Below are 20,207 nucleotides of genomic sequence, written 5' to 3' on the forward strand. Positions count from 1 at the left end.
GGGGCCTCTGGGCCCGGCCGCCCGCCTCGCTCCTTCCCGCGCGCTGTGCACCGCGGCCCCTGTGGCGGCTCGGGGGCGCCAGGAGACCGGGAACGCCTCCGCGGCCCCTGCCATGCCCGGCTCGCGCCCCAGGGCGGACTTTTCCTCAGCAGTTGATGCAGACGGCTGAGGGGCGGCTGCGGGTCTCAGCTCAGTGAGGCGAGCTCCGGCCGGCCGGCCGGCTGAGGAGAGCTGCGGAAGGGCGCCTGCTCGCTCCCGGGCCGGTTCCCCTGCCACAGCCCGAGCGCGGCATGTTCCCGCGGAGGCCGCCGGCCGCCGTGGCCGCTTGGCTGGCGGGCGCGGCGGCGGCGGCGGCGGCGGCGGGGGCGCGGGCCGGGGGCCTGCCGGCGCTGCTGGCCAGCCAGTGCCGCTTCGTGACGGGGCTGCGTGTGCGGCGCGCGCAGCAGATCGCGCAGCTCTACGGCCGCCTCTACTCGGAGAGCGCGCGCCGCGGCCTCCTCGGTCGCTTGTGGCGCCGGCTGCGTGGCCGCCCGGGCCCGGTGAGCAGCCTCATGGCGGCCCTGGCCGGCGCCTTCGTGTGGGACGAGGAGCGGATCCAGGAGGAGGAGCTGCAGAGGTGGGTCCGGGGTGCGCTGCTCGGCCGTGGGGCGGGGGCGTCGGGTGGCAGAGGGTCCTGGGCCGGGTCTGCGGTGACCCGGGGCGGTGCCCCGGGTGGATCCGGCCTCCGCCAGCCGCGTCCCTCTCTTGCCCCTTTTGTGTTGGTTTCGGGCGGAAGGTGTGGCAGCCTGCGGGCGGCGAGGTGCGGCCTCGGGACCCTATGGGCGCTTCCACGCTGCCCTTCAGGGGCGCCGGGCGTCCGTCGGCGCCGGGTTCGGGGTTGATCCGTGTGCTCCTCGGGTCTGTCAACCGAGAACCTGGAGCCGGACGTGCGGCTTCGCGTGGGACGGAGACTCGGAGGGGGAGCAGGACGCGAAGGGAACAACGTTGGGGAGGGAAACGGGGACGTGGAGGCAGAGGCCGTTGCGCGTGTCGCCCCCAAGGCCCTGAAGGGTGCAGACGCCCCGCAGGCTTCCGGCGTGGCCCGGGGTGGCGTTCTGCAGTTTGCCGAGTGGCACCCCCGTCGGGGCAGAGTCGCGAGGCTGGGAAGGCCCGGCGTTTAGCCCGGAAGCGCCCGGCCGGAATTTCGGGAGCGCGGGCGCCGCGGGCTCCGAAGCCGTGCAGACGCCACACTGCCGTGCGAGGAGCCGGGCGCCGCCGTGGCTCCGAGGCTCCGCGCAGCCTCAGCGTTTTCGGGTGCCCTCGGGGAAGCCCCGTCGGCGCTGCCTTTGCGTCCGTCGCCTCGGGGTTCTGGCTCTTGGTCGTTTCTGACCTGTCTTCCATGGGGCTTATTCACCTCCCCCGACTCTGCCCCTTCACGCGGAAGCGCGTGTGAGGCTGATTTCAGGACCCTGGAACAAACCCCTCTCCCTGATAAATCCCACACCAAGCCATGACCCATTGCTGTCGCGTTGATTCTGACGTATAGCGACCCCATAGGACAGAGTGTAAGTGCCCACAGGGTTTCCAAGGAGCAGCTGGTGGATTCGAACTGCTGTCTTTTGGATAGCAGCCGTAGCTCTTAACCACGGTGGTCACCAGGGCTCCGATAAATCCCACACAAGTATGTTTATTCTAGACATTTCTTCAGTAGGGAGCTAACCATTTCACAGTTTTTGGTTAAGTAAAGTCTATTTTAAGAACTGGGAATATTTTTCCTAGCGGTGAGGATGGCTGTTTTATAAACACCATTTAAAATCAGAACCACACACAACCTTATTCACAAAACTGGGGTAGCAAAGCCTGATAGGTAGATCGCCTAATTTACATTGTATTCTTTTGCCACTTGTCCATTTGCTTTAATCAGTCTCAGGTGTGAGGAAATAAAAATTATTACGAGATGAAAACTTTTAAATTGCACCATTATTAACTGTTTGAACTTTCATTATTCTATTTTTGACAATATACCCCTGTTCCACAGTGGTGAGGTTTGGGATAAAAATCCCCAACTGGATCTGTTTGTGGAGGAGGGGATAGCCTAGGTGTACTGGGTGCCAAAGAGGGAAGATGATATCTTGGAGGCAGGCGCTGAGTAGTTTTGAGGCTTAGGTGGTAGATGACACTGTTAGGCCTACTTCATGTGTTTTCAAGGATATGTTCTAGAGCCTCTGTTCAGCAGTTCTCTCCTTCACGTGAGCTGGAGCAGAAAAAAAAAAAAAAAAAATCCCGGCTAGGCAATGAGTGTGGTGAACATTTGAGTCAGTAGTCATTCATTGCCCGCTGTGGTGAGGTAGGATACCAGGCGAGGTATCCCTTCTTTTACCCTCCCTTCCAGCTGTCTCTGAAACCGCAGTACAGTTGAAACACTCTTGGTTCTAACCCAACTCCTGAAGAGGCATTGCTCCAGGTTACGAGCTTTGGAATTTCAGAAGGTCAAATGAAGGCCAGCCAGAGCACTTCTAAGGTGCCTTTGACCGGCTTCTGGGTGGTTCTGTTAAAGCGCTCATTTAACATTTCATTGTCCAATTTACACTTGAATTGTTTTTCTCATGCTTAAAATTGGATCAAGTTTTCTATCCTGAGGTTTTTTTTTTCCCCCTAACATTTGCGAAGTCATATAATAAAGCTTTTCAGTATTCAGCTACATCTTGGTTATACTGTGGTTCTTTAGCTCTTTGTTTTGAGAGCTTGTCGTGTTTGTATTTTATTGAATAAAATATTCTGGGTACAGGTTAATTTTTCTTGCTTGGTTTTTAAGTGTTCTGTTTGCTTTAAAATAAGCCCCGCTGAGGTTGTCATAGCTAGCTTGTGACATTTTAGATTTTTTTTTCTCTTGTTACTTGATTTTGGGTAGCTTCCATAATGGAGCACAGTTGAGTGTTTCCCGGCAAGTGCATTTCTTTTTCATTGTTAGTGGATGAAAAGCCTGATTGTCACATGGCCCCTAAATCACAGCTGTTGGCTCTTTCTGTACCAGCTTGTCCTGGTGCAAACTAATTCTGATACTGCTGTCTGGGCTAAGCAGTGATGGGGTGGCAGGTTATCTCTTTGAAGGTATGCTTTAAACTGGCATGTGTTATTTTTATATTATTTGAGTTTTAATTCAGAATGAAGAATAACCTTGCTTTCTATTCTGTTGCACTTAAGAACATCTTAATAAAAAAAATTTTTTTTTTTTTTTTAAGGATCTCATTAATCTAGCAGCAGCAAGGAAATTCTAGAAAGGAAGCAACTTGTGTAAAGTGATTTTGACTCACTGCTAGGGCCAGGAGTAGAAATCAGATCTTTTGATGCATGCATGTTTTAGTATTCTTACCCAACTGGCTTCAATTAAACAAGCAAACAAAGTAACTTTTGATCACTGTTTTTGAAATACTGATCAAAAGCAAGCTGTTATTTTGTGAGCCCAGGGCAAATTTTAAGGAAAAATATGGTAGCAATTTTTTATTGCTTTGCAAAGTTAAAAAAACTAAAGCATTAAAAAAGAGGAAGGAAGTTAAGAAATATGGAGAGCTTGGGGAAAGTGTTCCATAACCCCCTCCCTCCCATTTTTTAAGTTACGGTTCATTGCTCTAGAAATTTGAGTAAATAGGTGCCAGTAACGTTTCATGAAGAAAATTGGCTATTACCCCCCATTTCTGTCTTCCAGGGCATTCAGAATAACTTTAACCTTTCAGTAGGGTATTAGCTAGATAAATCATCAACATAAAGTCTTTTTGGCTTAAAGGAATTATTACTGTTTTTTGCCACTGTCACTTCAGGGTATCTTATTGACGTACCCTTCCTAGGTAACCAGAACTACATAAGAGCTGACCTCAACTTTTTGAGATTGTCTTCATTATTTAATGGTTAACTGGTTAGCCCAGAATTGCAATGAGTTCTTTGAAGTCTTTTATTTCTAGGTATGTCACATATCAATAGTACTTGAAAATTCCTAACTTTGACTTAATTTGGGATTTGAGGAGGGGAGCATGTAAAATGAGGCAGGTGTCTTGTTGACATTTCTAATTGCAGGGTTGGCTCATTTGAATAATTTTGGAGTTTTATATCAAGTTCTAGACTGAAGGCAAGACCACTAGGTGAGCCAGATGTGTTGTTATTCTGTTTTCATGGTTGTATGTCCCTGTCTCCATAGCTGTCAGTCCAGCCTTTAAATCAAATACTGAAATGGAAGCATTGACTTTCTTTGATCCACTGCTTCTATTACTCTTTTGGGAGTAATCTCTTTTGTCCTTCTTTTCTCTCCTTATTACTTGTTGAAGTCTCTTAGATACCAAGGTTTGGGTGCCCTTCCTGTCAAAACAAGATTTGGCAGAAAAGGCTACAGAGATATGTATAGAGGTTTTTCCTTTCTCCATGTCTATGACAGTGAGTGACTTTTTGCTCCTGTGTGCTAATTATGTCTGCCATGTCAACATTTAGAAGTTGAGAGGTCCCTCAGGAATTGTTAAACCTTGGGGCTTAATAACTATATTAGTAATTTGCATTTGCATGATACTTTCTAGCTCCAGCATTCATACTGTGCTTTTGAAAGAATGCCTTCACAAGACATTTCCATCTCTTTTCCAAGACTTAGTCTCAAAGTTTTAATCAAGGCTACCTAGTGACCTTTCATTATATAGGAGAAGCTGATTAAGCAGTGGGTCAGAGGCTCTAGTCCATCTTGGGTCTTAGAAGGCCATTAAAAAATATTGCCTGTAGACATTCATCTTAAAACTTCATTACTTTGTAATTCTTTTAGGAGCCCCTGTTGTTTTAATAAGACATTCTACTGGTGGAAACATCCCTGCCCTTTTTCATTATGTGTTAAGAATGACATTCAGGAGCGATATTTAGTTGTTATTGAAGGAAAAATGCCATAATCGGTACCATAGGATACCTGAATTTTTCTGTGAGAAATCTAGATGTGATTTTGCTTTTGCTTTCTCCTCTGCAAGATCTTCTTGCCTGCTCTAAGGCTTCTTCACTATTTCTATATACATTTGCAGTCAGTCTTGGTTTTAAACTTTAAATTACGAATTAAAACATTTTTTTTTTTTTTGTCCAAACTTTAATGTAAATTGTATCGGTCAGAGTTCTTGGTTGCAGACAAAGAAACTGAGATTGCTTAACTTAAGCCAAAAAGGAACAAACTACTAAGTGGAGAAGGGTATTACGTCACTCAGAGCACTGACAGGAAGACCAGTGTATAGGTTGGCTGAGAGAGCAACCCTGACCTGCAACAGGAGTGATCTATTTAGGGCAGTGTTGCTTGTGTTGCTGCCCCTAGACCAGTTGCACTGTTGGACTCTTCAACCTCCGTGATCACTGAGAATGATGTCCAAAAGCTCCTGTGCCTTTGTGTTATTTCCATCAGATTCAAAGCCTGTATGGGGAGTCTCTAACCTCACTTAATACAGAGCTGTACTCTAACTACTAAGGTGCAAGGTGCCTCATTGCACCTATTTTGGGATTCTCCTCAAATAGGGGAGTCCTCTTGGTGTAGTGGTTAAGAGCGTATCTGCTAACCAAAACATCGGCAGTTCAAATTCACAGGCTACTCCATGAAGCTCTGTCCTACAGGGTTGCCATGAGTTGGAATCGACTGACCGGAACGTGTTTGGTTTTTTCTTTTTTTAGTTCTCAAATAGGAAGATATTTCAGGTGGTCAAAACAACAAATGTCCTCCACATAAATATTTCAAGTTCAAGGTTTAAAATTCAGCAAAATAAAATTTTAGAGCTAATAGGAACCTTCAAGAAATCTTTATTTCACAGGTGAAGAAAAAGAGATCATTTCAAACACGACTGCCTTAAGTTCACACAGCCAGCTGGAGGCACAGTCAGAACTAGAACACATCTCTAGACTCACTATCTCTTTGGATTGCTCTAAACCTTTTATCCTGGATTACCAGTGTAACTTTAATTTTTTTGGCTTTTAAAACAATAATGTAGTCTTTTAGTAGGAATTTTAATGATTAAGGCCTACTTCCATCTTATTTTGACTTGTTTACCTAATGTATTCAGTAAAATTTCGTTACATGTCTAATGTTAGCAGGCACTTCTTAGGCACTGGGAATACAAATAAGAGAAAGACATTCAGGACCTTTAGGGCATTTATAGTTTAGTAAGGGAGGCAGATATAGAAATACATTAATTACTGTATAATGGGATCTGTCTCTATAGAGGAATAAAAGTAAATGTCTAGAGGAAACCCGTTGCCAACTCACAGCAACCCTATAGGACAGAGTAGAACTGCCCCGTAGGGTTTCCAAGAGGTGGCTCGTGGATTCAAGCTGCCGACTTTTTGGTTAGCAGCTGAGCTAACCAAATTAACCAAGGGCTAGTTAATTCTTCATGAAGTTACGTTTGAGGCATGAGGCTTTTCAGAGGTTGAAGAGGAGTTTGCTAAGGGTAAAAGGGCATTTCACATAGAGGGCATCAGTAGTTGTTATCTTCATCAGCCTGCAGAAGAGTTGTATCAGACATAGACAGCCGTAATTTCTCTATCTGCCGTTTTAAAGGTTAATAGAAAAATGCAAGTCATGTTTTTGTTTATTAGTATTATAAAGAGTCGTAGACTTCTAAAAAGTTTTAAGAATAATATAAAGATTATGAATGGGATTATTTTTAAGAAGTAAAGTGTTATAAATAATAAGTCTTTCTTTTTACCCTTTTCCAATTGAATTCTCTCGCCCCCTGATGCAACCATTATCCCAGTTTGTTGTATCTAATTCCCACCCATGTCTTTCTCTCTCTCTATATATACATCTCTAAATTATATACGGTATAATATATGGTATCATTTTGTATGTTTTAAAACTATGTAATCCCAAACAAAATACTAGCAAATATTGAAACCAGCAACATCTGAAAAGAATTATACACCATGATCAAGTGGGATTTATAGAGGAATGCAAGTGTGGTTCAACGTACAAAAATCAATTCCACATATTAATAGAGCAAAACGCAAAACTCACATGATCATCGCAACAGACATAGAAAGGTTTGAAAAAAGTCCAGCAACCATTATGATAAAAACATCCAGCAAACTAGGAATAGAAGAAAATTTTCTAAACCTATAAAAGGCATCTGTGAAAAATTTACAGCTGACAAAATACTAATGGTGGAAGATTGAAAGCTTTCTCCCTAATATCAGGAACATGACAAGGTTGTCCACTATCACCACTTTTCTTCAACATTGTACTGGAGGTTCTACCCAAGGAGATTAGGCAAGATGAAGAAATAAAAGGCATCCAGATTGAAAGGAAGAAGTAAAACTGTATTTACTGATGATATGATTTTGCGTATGGAAAATATTAACAAATCATCAAAACTTTGAGCTAATAAACAAATTCAGTAAGGTTGCAGATTACAAGGTCAGTATACAGAGATCAGTTTTGTTTCTATACACTAACAATGGACAATCAGAAAATGAAATTAAGAAAACAATTCCTATTCACAATGCCATCAAAAAGAGTCAAATATGTAGGAATACATTTATCAAAAGAAGTATAATACTTTTGCACTGAAAACTACAAAACATCATTGAAGGAAATTAAAAACAACAGAAATACTGTGAAAGCCAGAACTGTGTAATGTGGGAACCTCTCAGAGAAGGAAAACTCAAATATTTTCCTCTAAAGCAAGCGATAGAAAGTGATAAGACTGCATCCTATCAAAGGTGGAAAACTCGTGAGACCTGGAAAAATAAGGCAGTCCAGTCAAGTTCTGGCTCTCACAGGTTTCACTGTAGATGTAAAGGTATCCCATATTCATGAATTGGCAAAGTTAATATTAAGATGGCAGTACTCTCCAAATTAATCTGTAGATTCAATGGGATCCTTATCAAAATCCCAGGTGGCTCTTTTTTGTAGAAGTTGATAATCTGATCTTAAAATTTATATGGAAATGCAAAGCACCCAGAATAACCAGAACGACCTTGAAAAAGAAAACCAAAATTGGAGAGTTCACACCTGCCATTTTAAAAATTATTCACAACATTGTATTCTGGATATTGATTCCTTACCAGATACATGATTTGTAAATATTTCCTCCCGTTCTGTAGGTTATCTTTCTTGTTGAACTTGTTTATTAGCTCTAGTAGTTTTTTGTACCCAGAATAAAACAGTAATCAAAGCAGTGTGGCACTGGCATAAGGACAGAGATATAGATCATTGGAATAAAATTGTGAGTCCAGAAATGAACCCTTACATTTATTGTCAGCTGAGTTTCAACAAAGGTGCCAAGACAATTTAATGGGGGAAAAATAGTCCGTTCAACAAATGGCTATGTAATAACTGGATAGCCACATGCAAAAGAATGAATTTGACCCCCACCTCACACCATATAGAAAACGTTACTCAAAATGAATCATAAACCTAAATGTAAGAGCTAAAACTGTACAACTCTAGAAGAAAATGTAGGTATAAATTCTCATGACCTTGGATTAGGCAATGGTTTCTTAGATAATGACACCAAGAACACAAGAAACCAAAGGAAAAAATAGATAAATTGGATTTCATCAAAATTAAAAACTTTGGTGCTTCAAAAGACAGGATCGAGAAAGTGAAAAGACAGCCTACAGAATGGGAGAAAGTATTTGCAAATTTTCTGTTAAGGGACCAGTATCCAGAATACAACTTTTTTTTTTTTTTGATGGTGCTTTAGGTGAAAGTTTACAGTTCGAGTTAATTTCTCATTCAAAAATTTATATACATATTGTTTTGTAAAGAACTCTTAGAACACAACAATAAAAAGACAAATAACCCAATTTAAAAATGGGCAAAGGATTTGAGTAGCTATTTCAATAAAGAAAATGTACAAATGGCCAATAATCACATGAAAAGATGTTCAAATCACAACCACAGTGAACTGCTACCTCATACTCACTAGGGCGGCTTAGAATCAAAAGATTAGATGGTAAATGTTGGTGAGAATATGGAGAAATGGGAACTGCTGTGAAAACTTACTTTACCCAAAGAATTTGGCCTTTATCCTCTGTTTCTGTGAAGCGACTTTGAAACACTTGGAATTTTCTGGATGATTGGAATGTCTTCTGTTATTCCTGGAGGGCTTCCTACCACACCTGATACGATCTGCTAATGAGCTGATTCATGTTGTGTAGGAACTGGCCACACCAGAATGACCAGAAAGACCTACTGCATGTTATCGGCCTGACCTCTGGGGAAGGGAGTAGGCTGGAGGTTGAGTTTGACCATCTGGGCAATAATTCAATCAGTCATGCCTATATTATGAAACCCCAGTCAAAACTGAACACTGAAGCTCAAGTGAACTTCTTGGTTGGTGATAGACATTGATGTACCAGGCAGTTAATACCCCTGGGAGATACAGAAATTCCATTTTGGGCACCCTCCCAGACTTGACCCTATATGCATTTCTTCTGTGTATCCTTTACAGTAAAACTGTAATCATAAGTGTAGTACTTTTCTTGGACTCTTTAAGTCATTCTAGCAAATTATCAAACCCGAGGGTGTAGTGGGAACCCCTGAACTTTGTAGCCAGTAGGTCAGAAGTGCAGTTATCCTGGGGACTCCCAAACTCTGGCTTATGTGGAAGACTGTGCCCTTTAACCTATGAGATCTGACCTAGCTTCCTGTGACTAAGGCCAGAAGAAAAAGAACTGTACTTGCAGTTGGTGTCAGAGAAGATATTTAGACTTGATACTGTTCTACTCTGTCCTATAGGGTCGCTATAAGTCGGAATCGACTCGACAGCACTGGTTTTTTTTTTGGGGGGGGGCAGGGATCAGAAGACACATTTTAGGGACCCTCATACATTGCTGATGAAAATGTAAAATGATGCAGCCACTTTGGGAAACAGTCTGGCAGCTCCTCACAGGGGTTAAGTATAGAGTCACCATATGACCCAGTACTTCCAAACCAAAAAACCTGTTGCCGTCGAGTTGATTCTGACTCATAGTGACCTTATAGGACAGAGTAGAACTGCCCATAGGGTTTCCAAGGAGCGCCTGGCAGATTCGCAGTGCCAGCCTTTTGGTTATCAGGCGTAGCGCTTGAGCACTACACCACCAGGCATTCCCAGCCCTTCCACTCCTAGGTATATACTCAGAGCGTACTTCAAAGAACCGTCTAATGTTTTCTTAATTAAGTTTTATAAAGAAAGTCTCATCGATGAAGACCACCAAAGGCACAAGGTAATTATGAGCCCAAGAGATAAAAAGGGCCACATAAATCAGAGACTACATCACCTGAGACCAGAAGAACTAGATGGTGCCCGGCTACAACTGATGACTGCCCTGACAGGGAACACAACAGAGAACCCCTCAGGGAGCAGGAGAGCAGTGGGATGCAGACCCCAAATTCTTGTAAAAAGGCCAGACTTAATGGTGTGACTGAGACTAGGAAAGGACCCCGGATGTCATGGTCCCCAGACCTTCTGTTAGCCCAAGACAGGAACCATTCCCAAAGCTGACTCTTCATATAGGGATTGGTCTGGAATATGGGATAGAAAATGATACTGGTGAAGAGTGAGTTTCTTGGCTCAAGTAGACGCATGAGACTAATGGCAGCTCCTGTCTGGAGGGGAGATGAGAGGGCAGAGGGGGACAGAAGCTGGCTGAATGGACACTAAAACAGTGGGGGAAAGGAGTGTGCTCTCTCATTAGAGGGAGAGCATCTAGGAGTATATATGAGTTTTTGTATGAAAGACTGACTTGGTTTGTAAACTTTCACTTAAAGCACAATTAAAAAAAAAAAAAAAAACCTCTAGGAGAACAATTCATCGTCATTGCTTGTGATCTCTGGTCACTTCAGTCTTGGACTCCTGCCCTTTTATTTACAGTACCTTCAAAGAGGTTCCAAGGCATTAATTACTGTTTAGGCCAATTAGAAGAGGTTAGCACTCCTGGAGAAATCACCAGACCCAGGAGGCAGAGGCGGCTGCGCCTACCTAGGGTCCTGGCTTTGCCCTCTAAAACATAGAAGAACCCAGAGGTGATAGGAGCGGCCCAGCTGGGCTGTACGGCTCGCAGAAGACGGAAACCCAGAGGTGATAGGAGCAGCTCAGCTGGGCTGTACGGCTCACAGACGATGGAGAGGCCGTGGGCGGATGGTACTGTGGCTTCACTTCAGCAGAACAGATGTGAACACGATGGCAGGTTCAACTAATGACTTAAGCACAGTAACTTGCTATTAAGTGAAGAAAAACCTTGGGGAAAAGCTGGTTTGATAACAATTTAGTAAATTTAGCCTGGGTGGGCAAAGCTTTGTACGTCTGATTGTGATGTGACACTCAACAGCGTATGTCTAACCCAGGTGATGAACTACTTGAAAGCAAGGACCATTCCATCTTTGCCTCTCTAGCACACAACAGGAGCTTAGTAAATATTTGAGTGAATGAATGTGTGGATGAGTGAATGAATGGGTAGGAGAATGGATGGGTGTAAGAGGATAAATATGGGGCTGAACAGGTAGGAGTAAATGTTGAGTAATGTAAAACAATTCATTAAAATAGTTTGTAAAATAAAGAAAAGGTCTCAGCAGCAGCCTAACTGAAGTTATGGGAGTACTTGGATTTATCTGTCATTGAAGTGATGATCCTGTTTTACCAAGTTTTATTTCTGCTATAATTTGGAAGATACCCCACTTAAGGAATATTATTGAATTTTAAGTTATAAAAAGTATTGGAAATTAAAGCAGAAAAGCCAGTTTTCTATTCTCTAGAGGAATATAAACAGAACATTTTGTTCGTGTCACCTGAATATTCAGAAATTCTCACGTTTTGTGAGTGAGTTATGGAAGGAAAACACTAAATACTTCCACTAGCGTTTAGTTTTATTTAGATGTAATAGCTTGTAGCATGTTTGATAAAAGTAGTAGCTTTTCTTAACATGACATAATAAAACCATTTCTCAAATAGCTTTAATTACCTGTTTAGTTGGAGATAGACACTTTTAATAAGTTTCTCAGGTTAACTGCTTAAATTGGTTTTGGTAATTTTCAGTGAAGCAGATCAGATTCTGATGTAAAATATACCTGCAAGAGTAACAGATTATTCTTAGTGTGGTGCGTGCTTCACCGAGTTAGGCTGAAGTCTTAGTAGCGATGCACTTTAACAAATAACTTTGAATTTCTATTTAATAAGAGAAGCAAAAAAACAGAAGCTCAGTTATGGCTCTACTACCCACAGGCACCTGTTGATATTTCAGTTATATTTTTTCCAGACTTTTAAATGTATATAAACATATATGTGTGTGCCTTGCTGTGCTTAAGTTTCTCAACCCGTTTCATTTAATAGTATATCATGAATTTTTTCCTACACTATCAAGTATTGTTTTCAAAACAGCATAATTTTTAACAGCTGTACAATGTTATGCTATAATCTCTCTCTTTTTTTTTTGAAAGCAGGTTTAGGTTTATTGGAAAATTGAGCAGAAGGTGCAGAGAGTTGCCGTGTAACCTCTTTTTCCCCTGCACTGTTTACTCCCTTACTCACATCTTGCTTTGGTATGGTACTTCTTTTTTTTTTTAAGTAATATTTTATTGTGTTTTCCGTGAAAGTTTACACAGCAAATTAGGTTCCCGTTTAACAATTTCTACACAAATTGCTCAGTGACATTTTTCACAAAGTGTCAACATTCTCATTATTTCTGTTCTGGTTATTAGGTTTCCAGTAATCTAGTTTCCCTGCTCTATTACCTTCTCATCTTTGCTTTAGAGTAATTGTCAACTATTTGGTCTCGTATAGATGATTTTTGCTACTACCTTTTGTTGCATGGTTAGGTGGTTTCTAATATTTTGCCGTTACAAATAACAGTATTTAGGTAAAATCTTCTTTATGTGAAACCATTAATACATAACGTTCATAAATTTCAAGAAGTATAATTTGTAGGTCAAAGGGTATACACATTTTTTTAGCATTTTCTTATGGTTTGTCAGTTATCCTCCAGAACAGTTCTGCCAGTTCATACGTAAAAACCCAGTGCCCACATTTTAAATTGGGTGTCAAGACAGTGAAATCAGATTTTTCTGTACCTGTTAGTTGTTTGTCAACATCCTAATAGTTAACACTTTATAGCTTATTATGTGCCAGGTACTAAGCGCTTTACATCTAAGTTTACTTAATCTTCACAACCAACCTGTGAGAGGCTGTTATTTTCCCCATTTTACAGATTAAGAAATAGATAAGACTGGTTAAGTAATTAAAATTCTAGTTAATGAGCATTGGGCTAGATTTCTAACCCAGGAATCCATATTTTTATTCAGTACACTATGTACTGTTTTAAACCCACGCCATGAGAGGGCGGTCATAGACCTTTTTAGAATTTTCCCAGAATACAGATACTCTGTGTAAGATTTTTCACTGTACTGTAAAAGACATTAAAGTGGTCACTTTGGGAAAGTCTGATTGAGGCCAAAACAACAGAAGCACTTTGCTTTCTAAATTAAGTAGCTGATGTCGTTTGTAAAGCGATTCTTGTAATCCTAGCTCCCTGTACCGAAATCACAGTGCCTCACATTCAGGCTGAGGAGCTATGTGGTTATCCTTTGTTCTGACCGAGTGCTACGGTTTTTCATTCTGCAGTTGGAATTTGTTTTGGATTAGGCCAGGGGAGGTGTTGAATTGTAAACACGCTCCTTTTTATTTCCATGCACTGAAATGTTACTGGTGCAGCTCCCTGTTCCTTCCAGTCCTCAGGATCAAGAGCCTGGCCTGGTATTATTGGGCCAGAATGTTGGACTCCCCCACTCCCCCCCCTCATTTTTTCTTTTTTAATTGTACCTTAGATGAAGGTTTACAGAACAAACTAGTTTCTCATTAAACAGTAAGTACACATTGTTTTAGGGCATTGGTTAACTACCCCATGACACATCAACGCTCTCCCATCTAAACCTCAGGTTCCGTATTACCAGCTTTCCTGTCCCCTCCTGCCTTGTAGTCCTTGCCTTAGGGCTGGTGTGCCCCTTTAGTCTTTTTTTTTGTGTGTGTGTGTAATTTTTATCGTACTTTAAGTGAAAGTTTACAAATCAAGCCAGTCTCTCATACAAAAATTTATATATGCCTTGCTATGTACTCCTAGCTGCTCTCCCCCTAATGAGACAGCATACTCCTTCTCTCCACCCTGTGTTTCCGTGTTCATTCAGTCAGCTTCTGTCCACTTCTGCCTTCTCATCTCCCCTCCAGACAGGAGCTACCTCATGTGTCTACTTGAGCCAAGAAGCTCACTCCTAACCACTATCATTTTCCATCCCATGGTCCAGTCCAATCCCTGTCTGAAAAGTTGGCTTTGGGAATGGCTTCTGTCTTGGGCTAACAGAAGGTCTGGGGACCATGACCTCCAGGGTCCTTCTAGCCTCAGTCAGACCATTAAGTCTGATCTTTTTATGAGAATTTGAGGTCTGCGTCGCACTGCCCACCAGCTCCCTCGGGTTAGTCTCGTTTTGTTTTATGGACCTGTCCAGTCTTTGGCTGAGGGGGGATCCTCGGGAGTGACTTCATTACTGAGCTGAAAGTGTGTCTGGGTGGAGTTTTTGTAATGTTGGACTTTTTAATGGTGGGACTCAGTTTGGGATGGCTGGAATCACTTGTAAAATCACACAGGAGTGACAAAGGGAGCATTTCACATATTGTGCTAGGAAATTTTTTTTTTTTTTTTTTTTTTATAATAACTTTTATTAAGCTTCAAGTGAACGTTTACAAATCCAATCAGTCTGTCACATATAAGTTTACATACATCTCACTCCCTACTCCCACTTACTCTCCCCGTCTTGAGTCAGCCCTTTCAGTCTCTCCTTTCTTGACAATTTTGCCGGCTTCCCTCTCTCTCTATCCTCCCATCCCCCCTCCAGACAAGAGTTGCCAACACAATCTCAAGTGTACACCTGATATAATTAGCTCACTCTTCATCAGCGTCTCTCTCCCACCCGCTGACCTGTCCCTTTCATGTCTGATGAGTTGTCTTCAGGGATGGTTCCTGTCCTGTGTCAACAGAAGGTCTGGAGAGCATGGCCGCCGGGATTCCTCCAGTCTCAGTCAGACCATTAAGTTTGGTCTTCTTATGAGAATTTGGGGTCTGCATCCCACTGCTCTCCTGCTCCCTCAGGGGTCCTCTGCTGAGCTCCCTGTCAGGGCAGTCATCGATTGTGGCCGGGCACCAACTAGTTCTTCTGGTCTCAGGATGATGTAGGTCTCTTGTTCATGTGGCCCTTTCTGTCTCTTGGGCTCTTAGTTGTCATGTGGGCTTGGTGTTCTTCATTTTCCTTTGCTCCAGGTGGGTTGAGACCAATTGCTGCATCTTAGATGGCTGCTTGTTAGCATTTAAGACCCCAGACGCCACATTTCAAAGTGGGATGCAGAATGATTTCATAATAGAATTATTTTGCCAATTGACTTAGAAGTCCCCGCAAACCATGTTCCCCAGACCCCCGCGCTTGCTCCGCTGAGCTTTGAAGCATTCATTTTATCCCGGAAACTTCTTTGCTTTTGGTCCAGTCCAATTGAGCTGACCTTCCATGTATTGAGTGTTGTCTTTCCCTTCACCTAAAGCAGTTCTTATCTACTGATTAATCAATAGAAAAACCCTCTCCCACCCTCCCTCCCTCCCCTCCTCGTAACCACAAAAGTATGTGTTCTTCTCAGGTTTACTATTTCTCAAGATCTTATAATAGTGGTCTTATACAGTATTTGTCCTTTTGCCTCTGACTCATTTCGCTCAGCATAATGCCTTCCAGGTTCCTCCATGTTATGAAATGTTTCAGAGATTCGTCACTGTTCTTTATCGATGCGTAGTATTCCATTGTGTGAATATACCACAATTTATTTACCCATTCATCCGTTGATGGACACCTTGGTTGCTTCCAACTTTTTGCTATTGTAAACAGAGCTGCAATAAACATGGGTGTGCATATATCTGTTTGTATGAAGGCTCTTGTATCTCTAGGGTATATTCCGAGGAGTGGGATTTCTGGGTTGTATGGTAGTTCTATTTCTAACTGTTTAAGATAACGCCAGATAGATTTCCAAAGTGGTTGTACCATTTTACATTCCCACCAGCAGTGTATGAGAGTTCCAATCTCTCCGCAGCCTCTCCAACATTTATTATTTTGTGTTTTTTGGATTAATGCCAGCCTTGCTGGTGTGAGATGGAATCTCATCGTAGTTTTAATTTGCATTTCTCTAATGACTAATGATCGAGAGCATTTTCTCATGTATCTGTTGGCTGCCTGAATATCTTCTTTAGAGAAATGTGTGTTCATATCCTTTGCCCACTTCTTGATTGGGTTGTTTGTCTTTTTGTGGTTGAGTTTTGACAGAATCATGTAGATTTTAGAGATCAGGCGCTGGTCGGAGATGTCATAGCTGAAAATTCTTTCCCAATCTGTAGGTGGTCTTTTTACTCTTTTGGTGAAGTCTTTAGATGAGCATAGGTGTTTGATTTTTGTCCAGTCTTTGGCTGAGGGGGGATCCTCGGGAGTGACTTCATTACTGAGCTGAAAGTGTGTCTGGGTGGAGTTTTTGTAATGTTGGACTTTTTAATGGTGGGACTCAGTTTGGGATGGCTGGAATCACTTGTAAAATCACACAGGAGTGACAAAGGGAGCATTTCACATATTGTGCTAGGAAATTTTAAAGAAGAAAATTCTGCCGTTGCCACACCATCTTGAATACCTATTGCTATCAAGTCAATTCTGACTCATAGCGGCCCTGTAGGACAAAGTAGAACTGCTCTATAGGGTTTCCAAGGCTGTGATCTTTATGGAAGCCCACTGCCACATCTTTATCCTGCATAGTGGCTGGTGGGTTTGAACTGCTGACCTTTCAGTTAGCAGCCTAGAGTTTAACCAGTGCACCTCCAGGGCTCTTTCCATCTTGAATGGTATTTGTCAATTTAAGGAGCACCCTATGTTGATCGCCCCTCTAAGAATAGCCGTACGAATGACCTTTGCCATGGATCAGTGTAAATTATTGGGACCTTGGCTATCCTAGCCTTCCTTAACCTCGTGCTTTAGAATGGGTCCTCTTTGTATCCAGCTTTCAGGGAGTCAGAGATAATGCCTCAGAAATTCTAGTTCTTTCATTTTACGTTGTTAAATTTTGAGGTTTCAGTGTGTACGGAGGATTGAATTGGGTGTATAATTACATTAGAAGACTAATTGTTATTGTTGAAATATTTTTAAAGACTGTAACCCTGGTGGCGTAGTGCTTAAGTGCTATGGCTGCTAACCAAAAGTTTGGCTTTTCGAATCCATCAGGCACTCCTTGGAAAACCTGTTGGGTGGTTCTACACTGTCCTGTATGGTCGCTATGAGTCGGAATCAACTCGAGGGCAGTGGGTGTCCTCTTACAAACTGCATTCCTTTCAGACCAGTGGTTTAGAGGAATTTAAGTAGTAAATATTGGTTTCCTTTCAAATCAGTCTTAAATACAACCAGAATGTTCCTTAGACGCAAGGATGGCAAGGCTTTGGCTTGCTTACTTTGGGCACATCATCAGTAGAGACCAGTAACCAGAAAAGAACATCTTGTTTGTAAAAGTAGACTGTCAGCAAAAACAAGGGGGATAATGAGATGGACAGACACAATAGCTATAGCAATGGACTCAGACTTATCAAGGTCATGGAGATGGCACAGGATCGGTCAACCTGCAGGGTTATACCTAAGATCGTCGTGAGTCGGAGCGAACATGACAGCAGCTAGCAACAAACAACAGCTAGGGACTCAAAGTGAATAAAATATTTGTCCATTTCGGAGAATGTTTTCATATTTTAGTTTTGTCTCAGTTGTTATTTAATTAGTTCACTATTGGATTTTTTCCCACCTCAGTTTTTCTGTTTGTGTAGTTTCTGAAGCTGTGAGTTCAATAATTCAGATGTAAATCTCCTAAGCATGTAGGCCATTTCCCTGTTTTGTTTTCCTTGCAGTGCCGTCTGTGTATATTGATTTGTTGCATTTATTATGTGCCAGACACTGTGCTAGTTTAGCACAGTATCTGCTCATTAAGTGTTAGTTCAGTGATGTAGGAAAGACCGTTTCAGTTCACTTAATGGTTCAATTCAAGCCTCGAGTTGCAATAGTGAAGGATTCCATGGGGAAAATATTTAACCCGACGCAGGAAGCATCAAAAGAAGATGGGAGGAATACACAGAGTCATTATAACAAAAAGAATTAGTCGATATTCAACCATTTCAAGAGGTGGCATATGATCAGGAACCAATGGTACTGAAGGAAGAAGTCCAAGCTGCTCTGAAGGCATTGGCGAAAAACAAGGCTCCAGGAGTTTATGGAATATCAATTGAGGTGTTTCAACAAACAGATGCAGCACTGGAGGTGCTCACTCTCCTATGCCGAGAGATATGGAAGACAGCTTCCTGGCCAACTGACTGGAAGAGATCCATATTTATGCCTATTCCCAAGAAAGGTGATCCAACCGAATGTGGAAATCATAGTACAATATCATTAATATCGCACACAAGCAAAATTTTGCTGAAGATCATTCAAAAACAGCTGGAGCAGTATATCAACAGGGAACTGCCAGAAATTCAGGCCGGTTTCAGAAGAGGGTGTGGAACCAGGGATATCATTGCTGATGTCAGATGGATCCTGGCTGAAAGCAGAGAATACCAGAAGGATGCTTACTTGTGTTTTATTGACTATGCAAAGGCATTCGACTGTGTGGATCATAACAAATTATGGATAACATTGTGGAGAATGGGAATTCCAGAACACTTAACTGTGGTCGTGAGGAACCTTTACATAGATCGAGAGACAGTTGTTCAGACAGAACAAGAGGATACTGATTGGTTTAAAGTCAGGAAAGTTGTGCGTCAGGGTTGTATTCTTTTACCATACCTATTCAATCTGTATGCTGAGCAAATAATCTGAGAAGCTGGATGATATGAACGGGGGATCAGGATTGGAGGAAGACTCATTAACAACCTGTGTTATGCAAATGATACAACCTTGCTTGCTGAAAGTGAAGAGGACTTGAAGCACTTTCTAATGAAGATCAAAGACCACAGCCTTCAGTATGGATTGCACCTCAACAAAAAGGAAACAAAAATCCTCACAACTGGACCAGTGAGCAACATCATGTTAAACAGAGAAAAGATTGAAGTTGTCAAGGATTTCATTTTACTTAGATCCACAATCAACAGTCTTGGAAGCAGCAGTCAAGAGATCAAAAGACGCATGGCATTGGGTGAATCTGTTGCAAAGGACTTCTTTAAAGTATTGAAGAGCAAAGTTGTCACCTTGAAGACTAAGGTGTACCTGACCCAAGCCATGGTATTTTCAGTCACATCATATGCATGTGAAAGCTGGACAATGAATAAGGAAGACCGAAGAAGAATTGATGCCTTTGAATTGTGGTGTTGGTGAAGAATATTGAATATACCATGGACTGCCAAAAGAATGAACAAATCTGTCTTGGAAGAAGTGCAGCCAGAAAGCTCCTTAGAGGCAAGGATGGCGAGACTGCGTCTTACATACTTTGGACATGTTGTCAGGAGGGATCAGTCCCTGGAGAAGGACATCATGCTTGGCACAGTACAGGGTCAGCAGAAAAGAGGAAGACCCTCAACAAGGTGGATTGACACAGTGGCTGCAACGATGAGCTCAAGCATAGCAATGATGGTAAGGATGGCACAGGACCGGGCAGTGTTTCGTTCTGTTGTGCATAGGGTCACTATGAGTCAGAACCGACTCGACGGCGCCTAACAACAACAACAGTGGTTCAATTAACTAGTGTGGTTTTGTTTTTTAATGATTATCAGTGGTTTATTGCAGTTCTGTGTTCCTTGCTACTTACTCACCAGAATGTCTAAAATTAAAAAGAATGATAACGCCAAATTTCAGCAAAGAGGTGGAGCCACCAGAATTCTTATATGACACTGGTGGGAGTGTAAAATGGCATAACCACTTTGGAAGACTGTTCGGCCGTTTCTAATAAAGTTAAACATACTGTGATCTAGCAGTTCTTCTCCTACATGTTCACCCAAGGGAAATGAAAGTACAGTAGTCCCTGGATTAAGACAGGGTTCCATTTTGGTGATTTTGACATGTCTGTTTTGACATAAGTTGAATACTTCATTTTTTTTTAAGTTCTCATTATTATTGCCTTTTATTATCAGTATCTATAAAACCGATCTATGTTTGTCTTTGGAGGTTGATGTAAAAATAATAACATCAACAAATTACGCGCTGCAACATTGTG

The 20,207-nt window shown here is 42.2% G+C and overlaps 1 protein-coding gene across 1 annotated transcript in view; it reads left to right on the forward strand.

Annotated features, from left to right (window-relative positions):
* STARD7 (StAR related lipid transfer domain containing 7) overlaps positions 1 to 20,207 on the forward strand; it is a 31,292-nt gene continuing 11,085 nt past the window's right edge. The window contains exon 1 of the mRNA XM_049856718.1: positions 1 to 616. Coding sequence (XP_049712675.1) covers positions 291 to 616 — 326 coding nt within the window. The 5' untranslated portion in view covers positions 1 to 290. The remainder of the gene's footprint in view (positions 617 to 20,207) is intronic.

The sequence above is a fragment of the Elephas maximus genome, chromosome 17 (assembly GCF_024166365.1).
Source record: "Elephas maximus indicus isolate mEleMax1 chromosome 17, mEleMax1 primary haplotype, whole genome shotgun sequence".
Taxonomy (NCBI): Eukaryota; Metazoa; Chordata; class Mammalia; order Proboscidea; family Elephantidae; genus Elephas; species Elephas maximus.